This window comes from Candidozyma pseudohaemuli (assembly GCF_003013735.1).
Source record: "Candidozyma pseudohaemuli strain B12108 chromosome Unknown scaffold00018, whole genome shotgun sequence".
Taxonomy (NCBI): domain Eukaryota; kingdom Fungi; phylum Ascomycota; class Pichiomycetes; order Serinales; family Metschnikowiaceae; genus Candidozyma; species Candidozyma pseudohaemuli.
Window position 1 is genome coordinate 101,959 of NW_020194452.1, and position 17,388 is coordinate 119,346.

The 17,388-nt window shown below is 48.4% G+C and overlaps 9 protein-coding genes across 9 annotated transcripts; 4 read left to right on the forward strand and 5 right to left on the reverse strand.

Moving 5' to 3' along the window:
• Positions 1 to 220: 220 nt before the first annotated feature.
• IQG1 (Iqg1p) lies at positions 221 to 4,801 on the forward strand (the record flags this gene model as incomplete). The annotated part of the gene is made up of 1 exon (XM_024860133.1): positions 221 to 4,801. The coding sequence occupies one exon, from the start codon at positions 221 to 223 to the stop codon at positions 4,799 to 4,801; it is 4,581 nt and encodes a 1,526-aa protein (XP_024711690.1).
• A 41-nt stretch (positions 4,802 to 4,842) lies between these two features.
• Positions 4,843 to 6,925, reverse strand: CRN1 (Crn1p; the record flags this gene model as incomplete). The annotated part of the gene is made up of 2 exons (XM_024860134.1): positions 4,843 to 6,760; positions 6,861 to 6,925. 2 exons carry the CDS (start codon positions 6,923 to 6,925, stop codon positions 4,843 to 4,845), a joined length of 1,983 nt encoding a protein of 660 aa, XP_024711691.1.
• A 586-nt stretch (positions 6,926 to 7,511) lies between these two features.
• On the reverse strand, positions 7,512 to 8,111 carry C7M61_004820 (uncharacterized protein; the record flags this gene model as incomplete). Its single annotated transcript, XM_024860135.1, has 1 exon — positions 7,512 to 8,111. The coding sequence occupies one exon, from the start codon at positions 8,109 to 8,111 to the stop codon at positions 7,512 to 7,514; it is 600 nt and encodes a 199-aa protein (XP_024711692.1).
• Positions 8,112 to 8,250: 139 nt separating this feature from the next.
• On the reverse strand, positions 8,251 to 10,287 carry LRO1 (phospholipid:diacylglycerol acyltransferase; the record flags this gene model as incomplete). Its single annotated transcript, XM_024860136.1, has 1 exon — positions 8,251 to 10,287. One exon carries the CDS (start codon positions 10,285 to 10,287, stop codon positions 8,251 to 8,253), a length of 2,037 nt encoding a protein of 678 aa, XP_024711693.1.
• A 182-nt stretch (positions 10,288 to 10,469) lies between these two features.
• C7M61_004822 (uncharacterized protein) lies at positions 10,470 to 11,351 on the reverse strand (the record flags this gene model as incomplete). Its single annotated transcript, XM_024860137.1, has 1 exon — positions 10,470 to 11,351. The coding sequence occupies one exon, from the start codon at positions 11,349 to 11,351 to the stop codon at positions 10,470 to 10,472; it is 882 nt and encodes a 293-aa protein (XP_024711694.1).
• A 1,302-nt stretch (positions 11,352 to 12,653) lies between these two features.
• On the forward strand, positions 12,654 to 13,493 carry NRM1 (Nrm1p; the record flags this gene model as incomplete). Its single annotated transcript, XM_024860138.1, has 1 exon — positions 12,654 to 13,493. The coding sequence occupies one exon, from the start codon at positions 12,654 to 12,656 to the stop codon at positions 13,491 to 13,493; it is 840 nt and encodes a 279-aa protein (XP_024711695.1).
• A 246-nt stretch (positions 13,494 to 13,739) lies between these two features.
• C7M61_004824 (aldo/keto reductase) lies at positions 13,740 to 14,648 on the forward strand (the record flags this gene model as incomplete). Its single annotated transcript, XM_024860139.1, has 1 exon — positions 13,740 to 14,648. The coding sequence occupies one exon, from the start codon at positions 13,740 to 13,742 to the stop codon at positions 14,646 to 14,648; it is 909 nt and encodes a 302-aa protein (XP_024711696.1).
• Positions 14,649 to 14,765: 117 nt separating this feature from the next.
• On the reverse strand, positions 14,766 to 15,619 carry C7M61_004825 (uncharacterized protein; the record flags this gene model as incomplete). The annotated part of the gene is made up of 2 exons (XM_024860140.1): positions 14,766 to 14,782; positions 14,872 to 15,619. 2 exons carry the CDS (start codon positions 15,617 to 15,619, stop codon positions 14,766 to 14,768), a joined length of 765 nt encoding a protein of 254 aa, XP_024711697.1.
• Positions 15,620 to 16,369: 750 nt separating this feature from the next.
• Positions 16,370 to 17,026, forward strand: ERG2 (C-8 sterol isomerase; the record flags this gene model as incomplete). Its single annotated transcript, XM_024860141.1, has 1 exon — positions 16,370 to 17,026. One exon carries the CDS (start codon positions 16,370 to 16,372, stop codon positions 17,024 to 17,026), a length of 657 nt encoding a protein of 218 aa, XP_024711698.1.
• Positions 17,027 to 17,388: the final 362 nt, after the last annotated feature.

A 17,388-nucleotide genomic window follows, 5' to 3' on the forward strand; every position in this document is an offset into this window, starting at 1 on the left:
CATATACCCAAATAACATATCCTCTTACAGGCCAAAACATTCCTTACACACAGTCGCTTCTAATGTATGCGCAGCTCTGTTTCTGTCACTCTCGATATGGCTGCGAACCTTCGTTTGTTTATGTTGCGTCCCAAAACGGAAATGATATTGAAAGCCTACCTACTGCGAACCCTCTTATATCATCTCCAAACACAATCTTTGTTACTACTATCATCGTTCAATGGTGTCGCCAGTTAAGGATATAGCTGCACGCTATTTGAATGCCCTCGAGGACCCTACTCCCACGAGACTACCGCTCAAACCATCTTTGAAACACAATGCCAATACCCTTTCACCGCTAAAGAAACACAACTCTCCGGACCTCGATGACTTGGCCCGTCAAATGAACATTGACACCACACCAAAACCTACCATTTTGAAGTCGAGACTTGAAACCCCATCGGCTACGGTTTCCTCGTTCCATACTACTCCACGTTCAGACTCACGTTCACTTCGGTCTCTGACTGAGGGAACAACTCCTAAGGGCTCACCTACCAAAAGCTCGTTGAAGAAGACCAAGGGATATGAGTACCTTTGTCGCATCCAGGCTATCAAGAATTGGTTGGAATGCGTCATTGACGAGCCCATTGCCCAATCTCCAGTGGATCTCATGACATACATCCAGAACGGCATTCACTTGGCCAAACTAGCAAACGTTTTCCTTCCCCTGAAAAAAGCCGTCTACTCCAAAGACAGCCGACTTGAGTTCAGACACACTGAAAATATCAACAGGTTCTTCAAGCTTACTGAGTATTTGGAGATCCCCGACCTCTTCCGGTTCGAACTCACAGACCTTTACGACGCCAAGGATGTGCCCAAGGTCTGGTTCTGTCTCCATGCAATGAGCTACAAAATAAATACCCTTGACCTGCTGTATCCTCAGATGCAAACACTCGTGGACCGACTCGACTTCCCTGAAGGCGATATCAGAACTGCCAATAGAGCACTTGTCGGTCGCAACTTGCCCAACTTTGCTTCAGCAGATACTGATAACCCAGAATCTCCAGGAAAGAGCTCCTACATGAACAAGACATTGACTTTCAACTCGCCTTCAAAGTCTCCTATACGCCGCTCTTCGATTGCTGAAGAAGACAACCCATTCAGAGAGACACCCAAGCTCAAGCCTGCACTGCCCTCAAAGTTCTCCAAGGCGATCGAGTCTACCGAAACGGCTCCTAGTATACCCAAAAGACCAGTTGATGCGAGGTTGATTGACAAGTCTAGCAGATACTACACACCTGAACTTGAAAACCACGTCAAAAACATTATCAAGCTTCAGGCGCTTTCTCAAGGTGCTTTGTTCAGGTACAACATGTTTGTGGACAAGATCATGCTCAAATCCTTCGACAGCGAATTGACCGACTTCAATTCCATAATAAGAGGAAATCTCTCCAGAAACAAAACCATTCACCGCCATAGAGACGAGTTGTTGTACTACAAGAGAGACATCATTAAGCTTCAGGCAGCTGCGAGAACAAAGCTTCTTAAAGCTGCATCGGGAATAACATTCGACTCCGACCTGGAGTTGCAGGTCAAGGGTCTTCAGAGCATTGTCCGTCGCTATCTTGTATCCCAAAGAGTAAAGCACATTCGGAGCGAGCTTTCAAAGAACGAATCTTCAATTGAAGAACTACAGAGCATTGCAAGAAAAAATGTTGTGTACTTCCGTGCATCTACAATGTGTGAGAACAGAGAGCTCGTGGAGGATAATATCATCGAGCTCCAATCTGCAGCTCGTACCAAGATCTACCACAGAAACAACAACAGAGATGTGATTGCCAAGCTGCTCAACATTGATCATTTGATTGAGTTGCAATCTTTGATCAGAGCAGGCCTTGTTCGTAATGTGATCAGATATCAGCTCAGGGGAATGGCTCGGGAGAGAGGTGCTATAAGAGAGCTCCAGTGTATTGCCAAGGGTGCAATCACGAGAACCAGACTTTGCAACAATGTTCTCATCACCTTGATCGGAGAAGACATCAACATCAACACCTTGTTTGCTAAGGTCAGAGGTAACGCACTTCGCCGTAAGGTTCAGTACAAGAAGGATGTGCTCACCTTAGTCGAGGACTCGCAAATTGTTCCTCTTCAATCCGCTTTCAGAGGTATTTTGTTGAGGTTCCAGCGTGACTTGGACTTGGATGATGTCTATGATAACATTGACAACGTTCTAGGCTTGCAGTCAGCATGTCGTGGATTTGTTGTACGGAAGAAGATTGAGAACATGAGAAAGCACTACATTTCCAACACTGACTCTGTTGTCAAGGCACAGGCTATTTTGCGCAGCAAGTATACCCAGAAGGCCTACAGGGCTCTCATCAATTTGAAGACACCACCTGTTTCCGTTGTTCGCCGCTTTGCTTATCTTCTTTCTGATAACGAGGTGGACTTCCAGGAAGAGATGGAGTTGACGGAATTCAAAGACCAAATTTTAGAAAAGTCACGTTCGAACGAGGACTTGGAGCTGCAGATCGAGAACCTTGAGATCAAATTGGGTCTTCTTGACAAGAACAAGATTACTTTGGAAGACTTCATGAAAGGTGGAAACAAATACAAAGCATTCGAGCCACTGGCCAAGAAGGTGGCCAACATGAAGTGTTTGGAGAAGCTCAAAAAGAACTCCAGGAGAAGAATTGAGCTCTACCAGTCTATGCTTTATCTTTTGCAGACAAAACCAGCATATTGGACCAGACTTTTCGAAGGGCTTGATGCTAGTGAGAGAAACAGACTCACGAAAAGCCTTCACTTCCACATCTCGCTGTTATTCCCATTGGCCCACTGTGGCGCTCACTCCCATACTAGAGAGGAGTACTTCTTCATGAAGTTCATATTCGATCTCATGCAAGATGATTTTAGCTCAAGATGTGGAAACATCGCGGACATCACGAAGCCCAAGATGGTTTTCTGGATTGACTACCTTAACGAGCTTAACAATAGCATCCAGCAAAGATCTCACTTGAAACACATGTTTGGTGGCATAATGCAAAAAGTGATCATGGACGATGAGCTTACATTCGAATCGAACCCTTCGAAAATCTACATTCAGGTAATGGAGAGAGAAATTAGAGTTCATGGCTCTAGTGACAAGAAGAGGGACATACTGCCTCAAGCAGCTATTCGTGATGAAACGGTATCATCTGTCTTTGTTGACAACTTGCTCAGTCTCAGGGAATTCACTACGGACACTATTGACACCATCAGGACCTCCATCAGACAAATCCCACTCCACGTCAGACTTTTGGCAAAGCATGCTTATGACCTTTCGCATGAACACTTCCCTGATCAAAATGATCAGCTGCATCTCGCTGTTGCGGGAGTTACTCTTGTGAAGCATTACATTTCAAGTATCTTCCTGTTCCCCGAGAACTATGGTTACTCCACCAAACTTCCATACTCAAAGCAAAACTCCAAGGTTGCAGACAATTTGAAGAGCTTGAGTAGGGTGCTTCTCCAAACCTTCTCCATGAGACCCTTCAGTGACAACTTCTTGAAGCCCATGAACGAATACGTGATGTCGCAGGCCGACACCGTTAGAGCGATCATCAGAGAAGTCATTAACGTGAAGGGCTTGGAATCGGAATACGAGATGAACGAGTACGATGATATTGTTGCCGTGGATCGCCCGACTTTGACCATGAAGGTAAGCGACATCATCTCAATGGAGAAGCTAGTGGCCAAGAACCTTGAGTTTTCGGCTCCCAGCGTTGACGACCAGCTCTGTGCAATCATTTCAGAACTCGACGATGTTGTGAACTCTGCTGATGACTATGTGACATTGACCGAGTTGGGATCTGTTACGCTTAGTTTACTCCCTGTGACCAAGGAAGACAGTGTCGCAGATGCAAAGAGCCGTATTCTTTTTGCCCAAGCCAAGAGATGCCTTCTTTACATTTTGAGAGTGCAAGAGGGTGATGACCTTCTTGAGTTGTTGATTCAAGGAATCAAGACGGAGCATGCTGAAAAATTCAAGGCAATTGTCGAGGAAGAGAAAGAGGAATCCACGAAACCAAAGTCGATGATTAAGAGCGGACCATACCAGAAGTCTGCTGCTAAAGAGATCTCGCAGATGTCTTACATCGAATTGAAGAAATTGGCACTCAAGGTGATTTTGCAGTTGGAGACAATGGGTTTCGTGACAAGAAAGAATTCCTTCCAAGAGCTCCTCAACCAACTAGTGCTTGACATTAAGACAAAGGACAAGCAAAGAGTCGCTAGAAAGTCTCAGTTGCAGATTGCTAGCATGACGGTCAACAAGCTCACTGAGAAAGAGAAGTTCTTGTCTCGTCAGCTCAACGATTACAACAGGCATATCGAGACGATCCTTCTGGAGTTGCAACTCAAACCAAAGGAGAAGAAGATCTTCAACATTATTCCCGTCTTCAGTAAGCAATACTTCTATCAAAGAGAGCTTAAGAAGAGCAACCGTCTTCCGAAGTTTGGTTCCTATAAGTATTCTGCAAAGAAGCTCATTGATCTGAAGACTGTGGAAGATTGTGGTGGCGCTCTTCAAAGAGCGAACGCATCTTCTTCGAAGCTTGATTTCATGTTCAGTTGTCATAAGGTGGGAACATTTGTGATTGAGGCAGGAAATGGTACTGTGATGATTCCAGGAGCCTCTAACACCGTTACGCTTGACGAGGTTTTGGAAAAACAATACGAGCAGAAGAAGCAATGGGAGATGTTTGACGGAATGGTGACCTTCAACACCGACAGCCTTGCAGCTCTTCTTTTCAAAAAGTTTTATGACTTAAAAAGGGATTAATTAGTACAGATAACTAGACTCTAATGAATATAAGGAACACACTATTTCTGCAAAAGAGAATCGATCTTTTGCTCCAACAGTTCGATCCTCGTGTTCTTCTCGGCGTTGGCCTCGGTCAACTTACCGATCTGACCCTCTAACGTTTCCACAAGCTTGGCAAGCTTGTCAACAGTCGATCTCAAGGTAGGTGCGCCAGCAGCCTTCTCATCTTTCTTGGAGTCATCCTTCTTAGGCTCTTCCTTCTTCACCTCCTTCTTTGGCTCCTCTTTCTTTGGTTCTTCCTTCTTGGGCTCCACCTTAGGTTCTTCTGCCTTAGGCTCTTCCACCTTTGGCTCCTCCTTGGCCACCTCCTTGCTCTTAGGCTTCAACTTTGAGATGTAGTCTTCCTTCTTAGCCAGCTCAGGGGTAGACTCCTTCAAGGACTCAGGCTTCTTAACTTCCTCCCAGTCTTCATCCTTGCCTTCGTCTTGTTTGAGCTGTCTGGAGTCCTCATCATCCGACTCGTCGGTCACCTTCGTGAGGAGGTTGTCAACTTTGCTAGACGACTTCAAGACATCGTCAACGTTCTCCTTAGGGCTCTCCTCCTTGGTGGGTTCTGGGGTGGACTTGGGAGTCTCCTTCTTTGGTTCCTCCTTCTTTGGACTCTCCAGCTTCTTGGAAGCAGCCTCCTTCTGGGCCTGGGCCTCCTTCTTCACCTCGGAGATGTTGACAGCAGGCTTGGAGTCGGTAATTTCGCCCAGCTTACCCTCGTAAATCGACTCCATCTTGACCAACAATGGACCGTTGACCTCCTTACCGGAGAACCAATCAGAAGACGACAAAGCAGGCTTGTTGGAAGGTGCATCAGGGTAGATGTCCTCCTGGAAGTTGTCAGACTTTCTAGGAACAATGAAGGACACAGGCTCGACACTCAGGTCGTTGACGGTCTTGAAGGACTTCAAGATCTCATTGTCCTTAACATTACAGGCGGTCTTTGGAGCCCAAGCGAAACCTCTTTGGGCATCAGTGGATGGGAACTGCGACAACTCATAGAGCTCGTCGTTGTCGTACTCGTAGTAGCGAATGTTACCATCACCCTTACCGGCGATGTAGAAAATGTTGTTCGACTCATCAAACACGGGGATCAAGACACCAGAAGAAGCGTCAATGACAATAAAACCACCAATTGGACCAGCCTCAATGTTGTCCACGTCCCAAACACCAACCTGTCTGTCAGACATACGCGAGAAACCAGTGGTGATCACTCTGTTGGTGTTACCGGCCCAAACCACTCTCGAAGGTTTGGCACCAGTGTGACCGGGACCTTCAGAAATAACCTTCTCGGCTCTGATGTCCCAGATTCTCAATTTCTTGTCTCTGGAGGTGGTGGCCAAAAGAGAACCGTTGTAGTTGAAAGCGAAGGAAGTGACCAAATCCTTGTGAGGCAAGGTGAGCTTGGCTTCACCGGACTCCAAGTCCCAGATCTTGACGGTGTAGTCCAACGAGCAGGAGGCAATGACATTCTCAGCACAAGGGTGGAAGGCTACGTGGCCTACTTTACGCTTATGGCCAGAGAGGACCTTGGTGGGTTCCACAATGTCCTTGGGGTCGTCGTTCTCGTCCACATAATGGTGGAAAGAGAAGTCCTCCGGGATGTCCCACAACAAAATGTTACCATCGTCAGAGCAACTGATCACCTGCTGCTCGTTGAATGGGTTGAAGGCGGTATCCAACACAGGACCTTTGTGACCACGGAACAACGGCACCGTGTCTGGAGCCTTGCCTGGTTCGGACAAAGGGATGATGGCAAAAGCACCACCGCCAGAGGCGTCCCAGTTGCAGGCCAAGTATTTGCCATTGGTGGTGATGATGTTGGAGTCCCATGCGTTCTTGGTGATTTTCAAGTTTTCATAACACAACTCTTTCTTGGACGCCTGGCCAAACACGTGCCTGTACTTGGAGGCTCTGACGAATTTGCCGCTGGTTGTTAGCTGGTGCTGGTTCGGGAATTTCCGAATACATACCTCATGTTGACTGTTCAGATGGAGCGAATCGGCGTTGCAACTGGATATGTGTCTACTGTTTGGTGTGCACAGTGGACGAGTAGTTGCCAAGCTGGAGAAAACCGTTGACCGGAAACGCCATAGAGGAGGGTGGAGGGGGATAAAAAATGGATTTTGAAATAGATTTTGAATTCTGAAAAAATTTATTTTTGATTGGCTGGATCTCTAATAATGGCTAATCCGGGTTTCTGGAAAGTGTGGATGCTTCTGATGCAGCCGCCCAGGTATTTCGCAGCCATTTCCTGAGGCATAAGCGGCCTCGGATCAGTCGATTAACATTGTATTGAAAAGCCCAAGAAAAGGAACGCTAATGCTCAACTTAAGATTTTGAAAGAAAAGGTTTGTTTTACTGGTCCTGATAGATCTTTTCAATCACCCCGTGACAGTTGTTCACTTGCATGGCGGTGAACCATCAATGGCGGCTGTTGTCTATTGATCCTAATGCGGAAGATTCCTCACACTGACCCCTGAGAGGGATCTCGACTAGTCGATTTTTCAAACGCTAAATTGTGTATGCTCACTTTAATGAATCAAGCCTACTTCTTGCTGAATGCTGCGCTTTATCGTATATACATACATTAACTAGCATTCTTATGCTTAGAGCCAACATTCAGCTATGCACTGCCGAATGCAGCTCTGTTTTGTGTTTCGTGATGAGTTGCAGCCATTCAATCCAGCGTCATGTTCAACACATCGCTACTTCCTGCCAAGAACTCCTCCTGTTTCCGTTCCACAAGCTCTCGAGCACCACTTATCTCCGCTAGACTCGTACTTCCCAAATGCTGTCTCACAGCAAGCCAGACTTCCTGAGACCATTGATGTCGCAGCTCTTGCTCACTGAGAGATTTCCACTCGCTGAACATCCCATATAGTCGATTCAAGTCCACGCTTTGCACATTGTCCACACGCCCTAGCAAATAGTCCAATTGCTCCTGCCCTGGCGCATCCGTGCCTTGAGGCCACTGACTCGGCGGTAGATGTGTCGCTACAATGGCAGGAAATGACGAACCTTCACTGGGTTTGGGACCAAGTTTGGCAAGATACCACTCGGTAGCTTTGAGCCGCGAGCTGATTCGCTGATCTCGCTTCTTTCGGCGTAGCTTATTCTTCTCTTTCACATCAAGCTTGCGATTGTAGGCTCGAGAAACCTGTTGTCGACGAGCCTCCAGTTCAGACACATCCCGTTTTTCACCTCTTCTCACCACGTTGGCACGAAGTCGTAGAACCTCCTCTTCAGGGTGATCAGAGTCGCCCTTTCTGGAATCCATATGACGACCTAACGTCGACTTGGACCCGAACAGCTTCTTGCAAAACAGACAAAAAAGACTCGGAGTCATTTCATGATAAGGATTGTTTGTAGTATGCGCGGAAAGTTGCTAGGGAGATAAGCCTGCTAGACCAGGCCGGCTAAATATGCATTCTTTGCACAATGTTCCGCAAGTCGGACACATATGTGTTGTTGATGCTGTCTTCTTTTCCAGACACCACTCTCAAGATAAGCTCGTTCAATTCTGCCGAACCCAAAATATCCACATGTTCGGCGGTCTTGGCGCCACCTCTGATATCGAACCGATCCGGCTCATGCTTGATCTCTACGATTTTGGTCTCAATACCGGCTGGGTTGTAGATGGACCTTGGCTTTTGCCACTCGTGGCAAATGTAGTGCGTCAAAAGTGACACTGTTCCATCACCATCTGCAAGGAAAACAGGGTCTTCACTTTCAAGATCAATGACCAAAGGCAACCCGCTCTCTTTGTCACCATCCGTGTAAGTGTAGGCTCTCTCCGTTGGGTTACCCACGCCGTAAAAACAGAAAATCTTCATATCTGGGGCGTAAGGCAATGCAACCTCGAGAGGGTTTGACCATTTCAGATGGTCCTGGTCGTTCTTAAGAAGCTCCTTGGACGTTTTGGCGATACCAAACGAGTACTGCTCCTTGACACGGTCAGAGAACCACTTGGGCGAGTTATCCAAAACGTAATCAATGCTTGAAGAGACGGTAAAGTTCAGGGTCTCCTGTGGAATCATTCCATCGGTGTTAGGCTCCAAGTTCTTTGCTCTGTACCTGACAAAGGCGCCCAACGACTCATTCTTTTTACGCGGAATGTCGACGTCCTCATTCTCCTTGGAGAGCATGTTTGGAGGATCATCGGGAGCGTGCGTGAGGTTGCCCCAGATAGTATCACCACCTCTAGGCAACATGGAAGGCACACCGCCAAAGGTGCGGAGCATGTCGACTCTTTCTTTTCTCGAGAAGAACTTCTCCAAACCGTAGACAGCCAATTGATTCAATTGCACAGTATCTTTCATCTCGCCAGAGATCAATGCCGGAATACTCTTGGGAGTTCCGAGAAGCGAACCGCTGATGTCAATCACACCAGCGAGGTGGTCGTTGCACCATTTCTTACCGCCATTTCCGTAGTGCTCGCCGTTGGCTTCGACCCATTTCATGAAATAGAGAATCACTTGCGAGCCCATAGAATGGCCAACAAGATAGGTCTTCTCGCCAGACAACTTCTTGACGGTCTCGATCTGCTGCTTCAACTTTGAGAAGTACCCGTCTCTTTTTTCCAAATCCAAGTAGGCAAGTCGCCAGTCGTACGACGCACTCAACATGTTGTTGGGATTATACCCGATCACAGATAAGTTCTGCAAGATTTTGTTCCAGATCCAATAGCCCGCCACGAAGAAGTCTGCAGCCTCAAAACCTTGGGCCGCTCGGAGCTTGATGCCAGGCGGATCAAGGCCTGTTTCAGGATCAAGCAGAATGTGTTTGAGCCAGCAGGCCTTGTCTAAGACCATGGTACGCAACATATAGAAGGAGCCCCAAAGTCGTTTTCTAAAATGGTTGATCGAAGGGCAATCGCCGGTATCCGAGGTACCCCAGGACTCAATGCCTGTGGAAATAACACCAGGAACTAAAACCACATTGTGCTTGGCGGTCATGTTGTGTTGCCGCTTCATCCGTCTACCCACAGAGAAGGACTCTGCGGAACCATGGAGCTCGCTGTTATCGGATCTGTTTTGATCAAGTAACAGAAAAAGTCCCAGAGGAAGCGAATCCTTCCATTCGTCCAAGAATCCCTCGAACTTGGTCGGAAGCACGTCCTTCCAGTCATCAAGAAACCCATTGACCGAGTCGAACTTGACCAACTTATCGAGCTCATTCTTGAAATCGTCCGAGTTGTACGCCATGGCAAAGATGGCCGCGGCAAGACCCAAAAGAGCGCCTAGAACGAAAGTGGCTCTTCTGGTCTGGTACAATTTTCTTTCAAGCTGGTGCTTGGACTTTGCGTTTTTATGGCGAGAGTGGTGGGAGTGATCCTCGGAAGACTCCTTGGGCTCCTCCTCCTGCTCAATCTTTTTCAGGTCATTGTCGTCGTTGTCCATCAAACTCTCAATTAGCTGTTTTGCAGTGTTTTGAGCCTGCTTTCTTTTAGGCATAGGAAAAAGGGTAAATATGGCACTAAACCAGATGCCGCACTGCGATATTTTGTTGATAGAGCTGCGCAGCAGCAAGCGATTGTAGATCCTGCGTCTGGCGACAAGGTCGGCCTAGAGGTATAGCTTGCGAGGCATTGATTGGTTACATACATACCGGGCAGATGAATTGAGGGGCAAGAGGGCTAGAGGGCGTCCATGGTGAAATCGTACTCGATGCCTGGCGTGACGCCGGCGATGAACTTCAAGAAGATCACCAAGTACCAGTCCACGCGGAGCTCGTCGGCCTCGTCCTCGGGCGCATTCTGGAGCTCCAACTTCTCAAAGTCCTCTTCTAGCAGCTCTTTCTGCGCCTTGTTGCGGGCGTGGTTCATAAACACCTTCATGACCGACGCGTGCTTGCACGGGTGGATCGACACGGAGGTGGTGTTGCTCGACATGGGCAAGTTCTCTATCGTGGCAGTCTTGTCCTTGTAGTCGCCCAGAATGTCCTCGTACATCTGCTTGGGCAAAAGCGGGATGCCGTTGGCGTTGAAGCCAACAAGGTACAACTTGGGCACGCGGTACAGCGTGGAGTAGGAGATGTACAAGTCGTACTTCCTGAGGGTCAGCTCGTTGGACTCAATGTGGGTGTAACCGTCTGCGTCGTCGTCGCCCACGCTGTCTTCTACGTTTTCGTCTATCAACTCGTCAAGGTCGTTCTGGCAGTCCTGCTGCTGCTGTTGCTGTTTCATGGCGTTCACCGGAGCCGAGTTGACCCGAGGCACCCATTCGGCGTCACTATCGTGGTCCTCCTCGTCCTCCTGGGGCTCGGGCACATAGGACGCCACACGCTGGTACGACGGCACGTGGCGGGTGACCAAAAACTGTTTTTCTGGAGGCAAAAACTTGCGTTGCAAGTTCTTGGGACAGGTGCCCCAGGTCCATGTGGGAAACTTGTACACCAAATAGTCGCCGGCCTTGACGAACTCCTCCGGGGAGATTTCACCGGTGGAGCGGAAGTTGGAGTCGTTGTTGATCGGAGTCAAGTACTCTATGAGGGAGGAGAGCTTGGATCGGATGCTCATTGTGGCGGTAGTGGGAGCAGATTAGATAAGGTGAGGCGTGATGATGGAGGGTGCAGTGCGCAGGTCTGGGTGCAAAAATGGTGTCTCACTGAGCAATGGCCACAATGGACCCTGGAGCGTGAGCCGTGTATTCCGTGAATTGCAAATCGTGTTTTCGGTTGACGGGAGAGAAGAGGGACGTTAGCGTGTTTGGTGAAGAAATTTGGAAGAGGAGCGGTCTGAAGGATTGGGGAGATGAAAGAGGAGGGAGGGGTGGCAGTGAAGGTGGTGGCACTGACACTGGCGGTATTTGCACCCATTGCACCCATTGCACCAAAAGAGGACTGCTACCAAAAAGGCAAGGTGTTTTGCAAGTACGTTTCCGTCTGTTTTTAGAACTTTTCGGGAAACCATGCACCAAGGGCCCTTCTGCAGCAATTGCTCCAGCCAGATCGATCTGGTACCGAGCCACGCTGAATCAAGGGTGCCATTGTGGGGCAAGCGAGACACGTCGCAGGGTAAACAGCACGGATGAGGCAGCGAAACAAACAGGATTTGGGATTTTTTTTGGCGCGGGCATAAACATAGGCCGCGGCGGAAAGGCAGCACGAAAAAGCGAGACAAACCAACGAACGACGTAAACATGCAGCGGTCTATTGTCCAAGGGACGGGAGGGTGGATTGAAGGGTGGACTGTAAATTCGATAGTTGCTTTCGTTAAAAGTCGTTTGCTGATTGGGCCGCCTTTCCGTGGTGTTTACCAGCCTGTGTTGGGACGCTTATTTGGGGAGCTGGAGGTGTATTTAGATCTTGCCTCGTGCGGACGGTGCGGTCTTTTTTGGGTGGTCCGCTTGGCTTTCGCAGCCACGCCGCAGCACACAACACGGTGCCAAAAACAGCTTCCCGTGGGCCAATTCGTCCGGAAAAAAAATCTCGCCCCAAAATCGACGCCGCCGATTACAACCATGTAATTTTTATCTTGCTACGACCCCGAAAACCTCGTCTTTGGCCACCCTGCACGGTGCGTGCACACCAAAACAAACAGACACGCCTGGCAGTAGGCGCCCGCGCAGAATCTGCTTTTAAACGGCTCGCTTGTTTTCGTCTCGCTCGCATCGGGGCATCAAATGAGTCGGGCCACGGCCTCGCTTCTCGTGTCCAAACATGCACGTAGGCGTATAGCCAAACGTCACGAACTTAGCTGAGACACACTCTGTTTTTGTTTTCCGCCTGCTTTTAAAAACTCCTCCACAACCGCTTTCTTGTTCGTTGTTCGATTTTCTTCCTTTTCGTTTTCATTTCCAGTCAGCCTTTTTATTCCATCATGCTGAACAGAGTGGCGTTGGCTTCCATAAATACAAACGTCGATAGTCCACGGTCACGGTGTCGGCTGCCCAAGCTGAACGGCGGTTCGCTTCCCTTGACGCCTTCGACTACTCCAAAGTTGGCGCTTGCAAAAACAACATCGTCTTTGGTTCCCCTGGCGTGCCTGGCGCCTCCAGCTAGGAAGACCGAAAGCTTCTCTCATTACAGACTCGCCCATGGCAAGAACGTCAAGGCCGACTTGGCCGCCACCAAATTGAAGCTCCGCTTGCAATTGGCGTTTTACAAGTTGAAGGCGCAAAAGGACTCCCTGGTGGCCCGCCAGGGCCCGGAGATCACCGTGTCTCCTACCATAAACGAGAAGGAGGAGCCCAGAACGTTCAAGTCCGCCGCAAACGTGAATCTACAAAAGCCACGCAGCAGCTCGGGGCCCTCCTTGAACTCCGTCGCCAGCAAGGTCTCGAAAAAGAAGAAAGCCTTGCGCTTGTACCACATCAAGCCGCTGCTGTCGTTCCACAACGCGTACCCACAGCTGCTCCCACTCACAGGCTCCTCTGGCCAGCGGCTTCCTCCGGTCCACAAGATCTTGAAGACGCCCATCAAAACCACCACCCGCAACTTGGTGCTGTTGTATGGCCACGGCGGCTCTCTTTCGAACTTTCAGATCGCCAAAAACGACAATAGCGACGAGACCATCGACGACGCTGCCGACGAAACATCCACCGACGTTCGCAAAAAGGACATGTTGGGCTCCTCTCCTACTCGCTTCGGCACCTTCAGCACGCCTAACAGCTTTTCCGTTGCCAAATCCTTGTTGCAGCTTGGCCTGGGCTACTACTGATCTTCACGCTTACTAAGCGCGGAGCCACACCCAACGAAAAAAAATTTATTGCCCTGGGGCCACAAAAGTTTTTAATTGGTTTCTGCCACCCCCTGGCCGAGGGCCTGTTTGTACAATTACATAGACGAACATAATGACCAGCATCAATGTGGTGGTGTAGGGCCGCATTTCGCAGCCACACCTGCGACCGATATATAAGAGGCAGCATAACTAATCATTGCTCCACCATTCCATTTTCTTTCGAACATGTCTCTTTCCGGTAAAACTTTCAAACTCGCTGATGGCAATTCCATCCCCGCTATCGCCTACGGTGTCGGTACCAAGTGGTACAAGCACGGCAGAAACGAAATCGACGAAAAGGTCGTTGAGGCCTTGCAGACAGCCATCCAAAAGGGCTTTGTTCACATTGATGGAGCTGAGGTATACAATACAGACCAAGAGGTCGGCTTAGCTGTTGAGGGCCACAGAAACAACTTGTTCCTCACCGATAAGTATTTTGTTGGTGACTCCAGCCATGCTGACAAATCGCAGTATGGTACCCCTTACGAGTCGCTCAAGTACCACTTGGAGAAGGAATTGAAGACCGACCACGTCGACTTGTACTTGCTTCACAGTCCTTTCGTTAAGAAGGAGTACCACGGCTTCAGTTTGGCCGAGGCATGGCAATCGGTCGAGAAGCTCAAGGACGAGGGCTTGGCCAAGTCGATTGGTGTCTCCAACTTTGCCGTCGAGGATCTCGAAGAAATCTTGAAGGTGGCCAAGCACAAGCCTGTGGTGAACCAGATTGAGTTCAATGCCTACTTGCAGAACCAGACTCCAGGCATTGTCGAGTTTGCTCAGAAGCACGACATCTTGATCGAGGCCTACAGCCCCTTGGGACCAATCACCAAGGGCGAGCCTGGCGAGTTCACTGAGTTGTTGGACACCTTGGGCAAGAAGTACAACAAGACTCCTGGCCAGGTTTTGTTGAGATGGGTGCTTGAGAAGAACATCTTGCCTGTGACCACCTCTTCCAACCCTGACAGAATCCGTCTGTTTGTGGAGATCTTCGACTTTAGCTTGAACAAGGAGGAGGTTCTCAAGCTCACTGAGATTGGCGCCAAGCACAAGACCTTGAGACAGTACTGGAAGAAGGAGTACAGCAAGTACGACTAGACGCCTTCACTAGATACGCGGTCCACGAGATTGCAAATAGAACGAATATGATTGTTGAAATCGCTGTAGTCTGAAGCCAGTTCGCCAAAGGACACGATTCCCTCGAGCTGGTCCATGCTAGTTCCGGTGGGAAGCTCATTGGCAACGATCATGCGGTAGATAATGTCCTCAATGTCGACTTCCCGTTTGCCGTCTAGAAGCAATTCGTAGATTCGGTCAAGACGGATCAGCGAGAAGTAATGCGGTAGCTTGGAGATGTTGACATCGAGGAAGTTCTCCAAGAGCCGTGTGGAGTACTTGGAGCAGACAAAATGGAATAAGCCATCTATTTGAGACGCCGATTCAACAAAAGCCTGAAACAAGCCTGGACTCACCAATGGCTGCCTTATGTAGGCCTCCTTGTACTGGTCTATGGCGTCGCCATAGCTTTTATGAAAAATCTCCTCTTCCAATAGGTACTGTTTGACATTTTTCTTTCTGAAGTCGGCTCCACTCATGAGGTAAAGGAGCAAGATCTTGAGCTGTAGATCCTCCACCACAGGATGATTGAAGTCGCTAACGAGAGTCAACGAATTGAGCTTCTTGTTCACCAAATCCATCGACTTGAGCTCTCTATCCGAACCATAGAAGTACTGGTAGTCGGTGAGCAAATCTAGGTACTTAACCTTCACGTATGGATCCTCTACGCCTGTCTTGCCACTAAGCGGCACAAGCGTCTTTAGTCTCAGCTCAATGTACTCCAAGTTCGGATGATCCGTGCCGTAGAATAACAAGATCTCGATTTCGTAGATTGTCAAGACAGATGTGATCTCAAACGGGCCTTGTCGACTTTGGAGCACCAGAATGTACTTGGAAAGATCGGAAGATGGAAATGGTATAAGGCGGCATAGTTTTCTGGATGCAATAAGGAGGTCTGCTGGGCCTGCCAGAGCGATTTCCTGTGTCACTTTCGCCAATTCCTCATCAGACATGGTTGTTAAAGTAGTTGATATGCGATGTACTGTATGCCTATAGAGCGATAAGACAGATCAAGAACGATGGGGACGTGCAAAAGGTCGAGATGGATTAATTTTTACTAGTTAGGCAATGAACGTGAAAAATAGGGAATTGTGTTACGGTCAAGGGGGTGATAAAGCTCTGATGTGGTGTTGTAGATAAAACCTACACTCAACCTGGGCTTTCCCGATACATACAAACATTGGTAATTGTAAAGTTCTTGATGATCTATCAATATTGATCGATATAAAGTAGCGTTATCATCATATTCCGGATAACATAATGTCCTCGCCAATATCACCCATCTAATACGGTGTAGCATCTTGGGTATGCTCGTTTACAATCGTACCAGATATGTTGAATTGCCCGTCACCCACAACCATGAGAAGCCTTCAGGGGCAATAAACCATTATTTTATTAGTGATGAACCCCATTTGAACCCGTTTTTCCCGTATCACGGTCTCCGAATAATGGCTGCAAAATGTCCATCTTCACCAAACATACTCCACGGCCCGTCAGCAAGCCGAAATTCCGTCAAAATATGGCCGAACATCAATAATTAAGAGTTTTTCTTTCTAAGCCCGCCGTTTTCTCCGCATATTTGCTGTGAAGGCCTTCTCTCTGCTTATACGATTCGGTGCGATGGAATTTCATGCATTCTGCTCGTATAACCTCAGTCGTATTTCTCACTATATATCTAACTCCATCCACTCTTTTCCACATCAATGAACATCTGGCTTAAATTGACCGCCATCGTGGTCGTGTTCTTTGCGGTTCTCGAGGCCTCTTTCCAAACATGGCTTCCTAACCACTATGTCTTCGACAAGCAGGTTCTTCAAGATCTCGTTCAAGAAACCTTGAAAGCCAACCCAGGTGCTGATGCCCTCCAGATCATGACCGCCTTGACTCCAAAGCTCCAACAGGCTTACCCAGGCCTTATTAATGACCTCAACTTCGAGGACTGGGTTTTCAACAACGCCGGTGGAGCTATGGGTAACATGATCATCTTGCACGCGTCCATTTCCGAATACCTCATCTTCTTCGGTACTGCTATCGGTACCGAAGGTCACACTGGTGTTCACTATGCTGACGACTACTTCACCATCTTGTACGGTAAGCAGCTTGCCGCTAACCCATTCTCCTTGGAACCAGAGGTGTACAACCCAGGTGACCAACATCACTTAGAAAGAGGTTACGTCAAGCAGTACCTGATGCCTTCTGGCTCTTACGCTCTTGAGCTTGCGCAGGGCTGGATCCCGGCCATGTTGCCTTTCGGGTTCGTGTCTGTGCTCTCGTCGACACTCGACTTCCACTCTTTTGTCAGAACTGCCTGGTTCACTGGCTACGATATGGTCAAGAACTTGGTCAGGGGTAAGTTCTAGATGCCCCTCCTGTCCATATCTATAGAAATCAATGTTCCATGCTGGGATCATAACGAAATGTAGCGATCATATGGGCTTACTCCAATGCAAGTCGATATACATCAAAGTCTCGGCCTTTGTTGGACCTTATCAGACTTTGAGATAAAAATAAGCTCTCGTGACTCAAAAGTGTATTGGAAAATCACTTCGTTGAGGTTGATCCTCGTGTATCGTTTGTAGATCCGGTGATCGAGAAACAACGAATTGGCGAACAATAGAGAACCGTTGATCGAACGAATTTTTTCCAATCGATTGAGAATCCGGCGATCTGTAATGCACTGAAGGTTTCTAGAATGCTGACTGGTCTGTTGTTTGGATTCTCG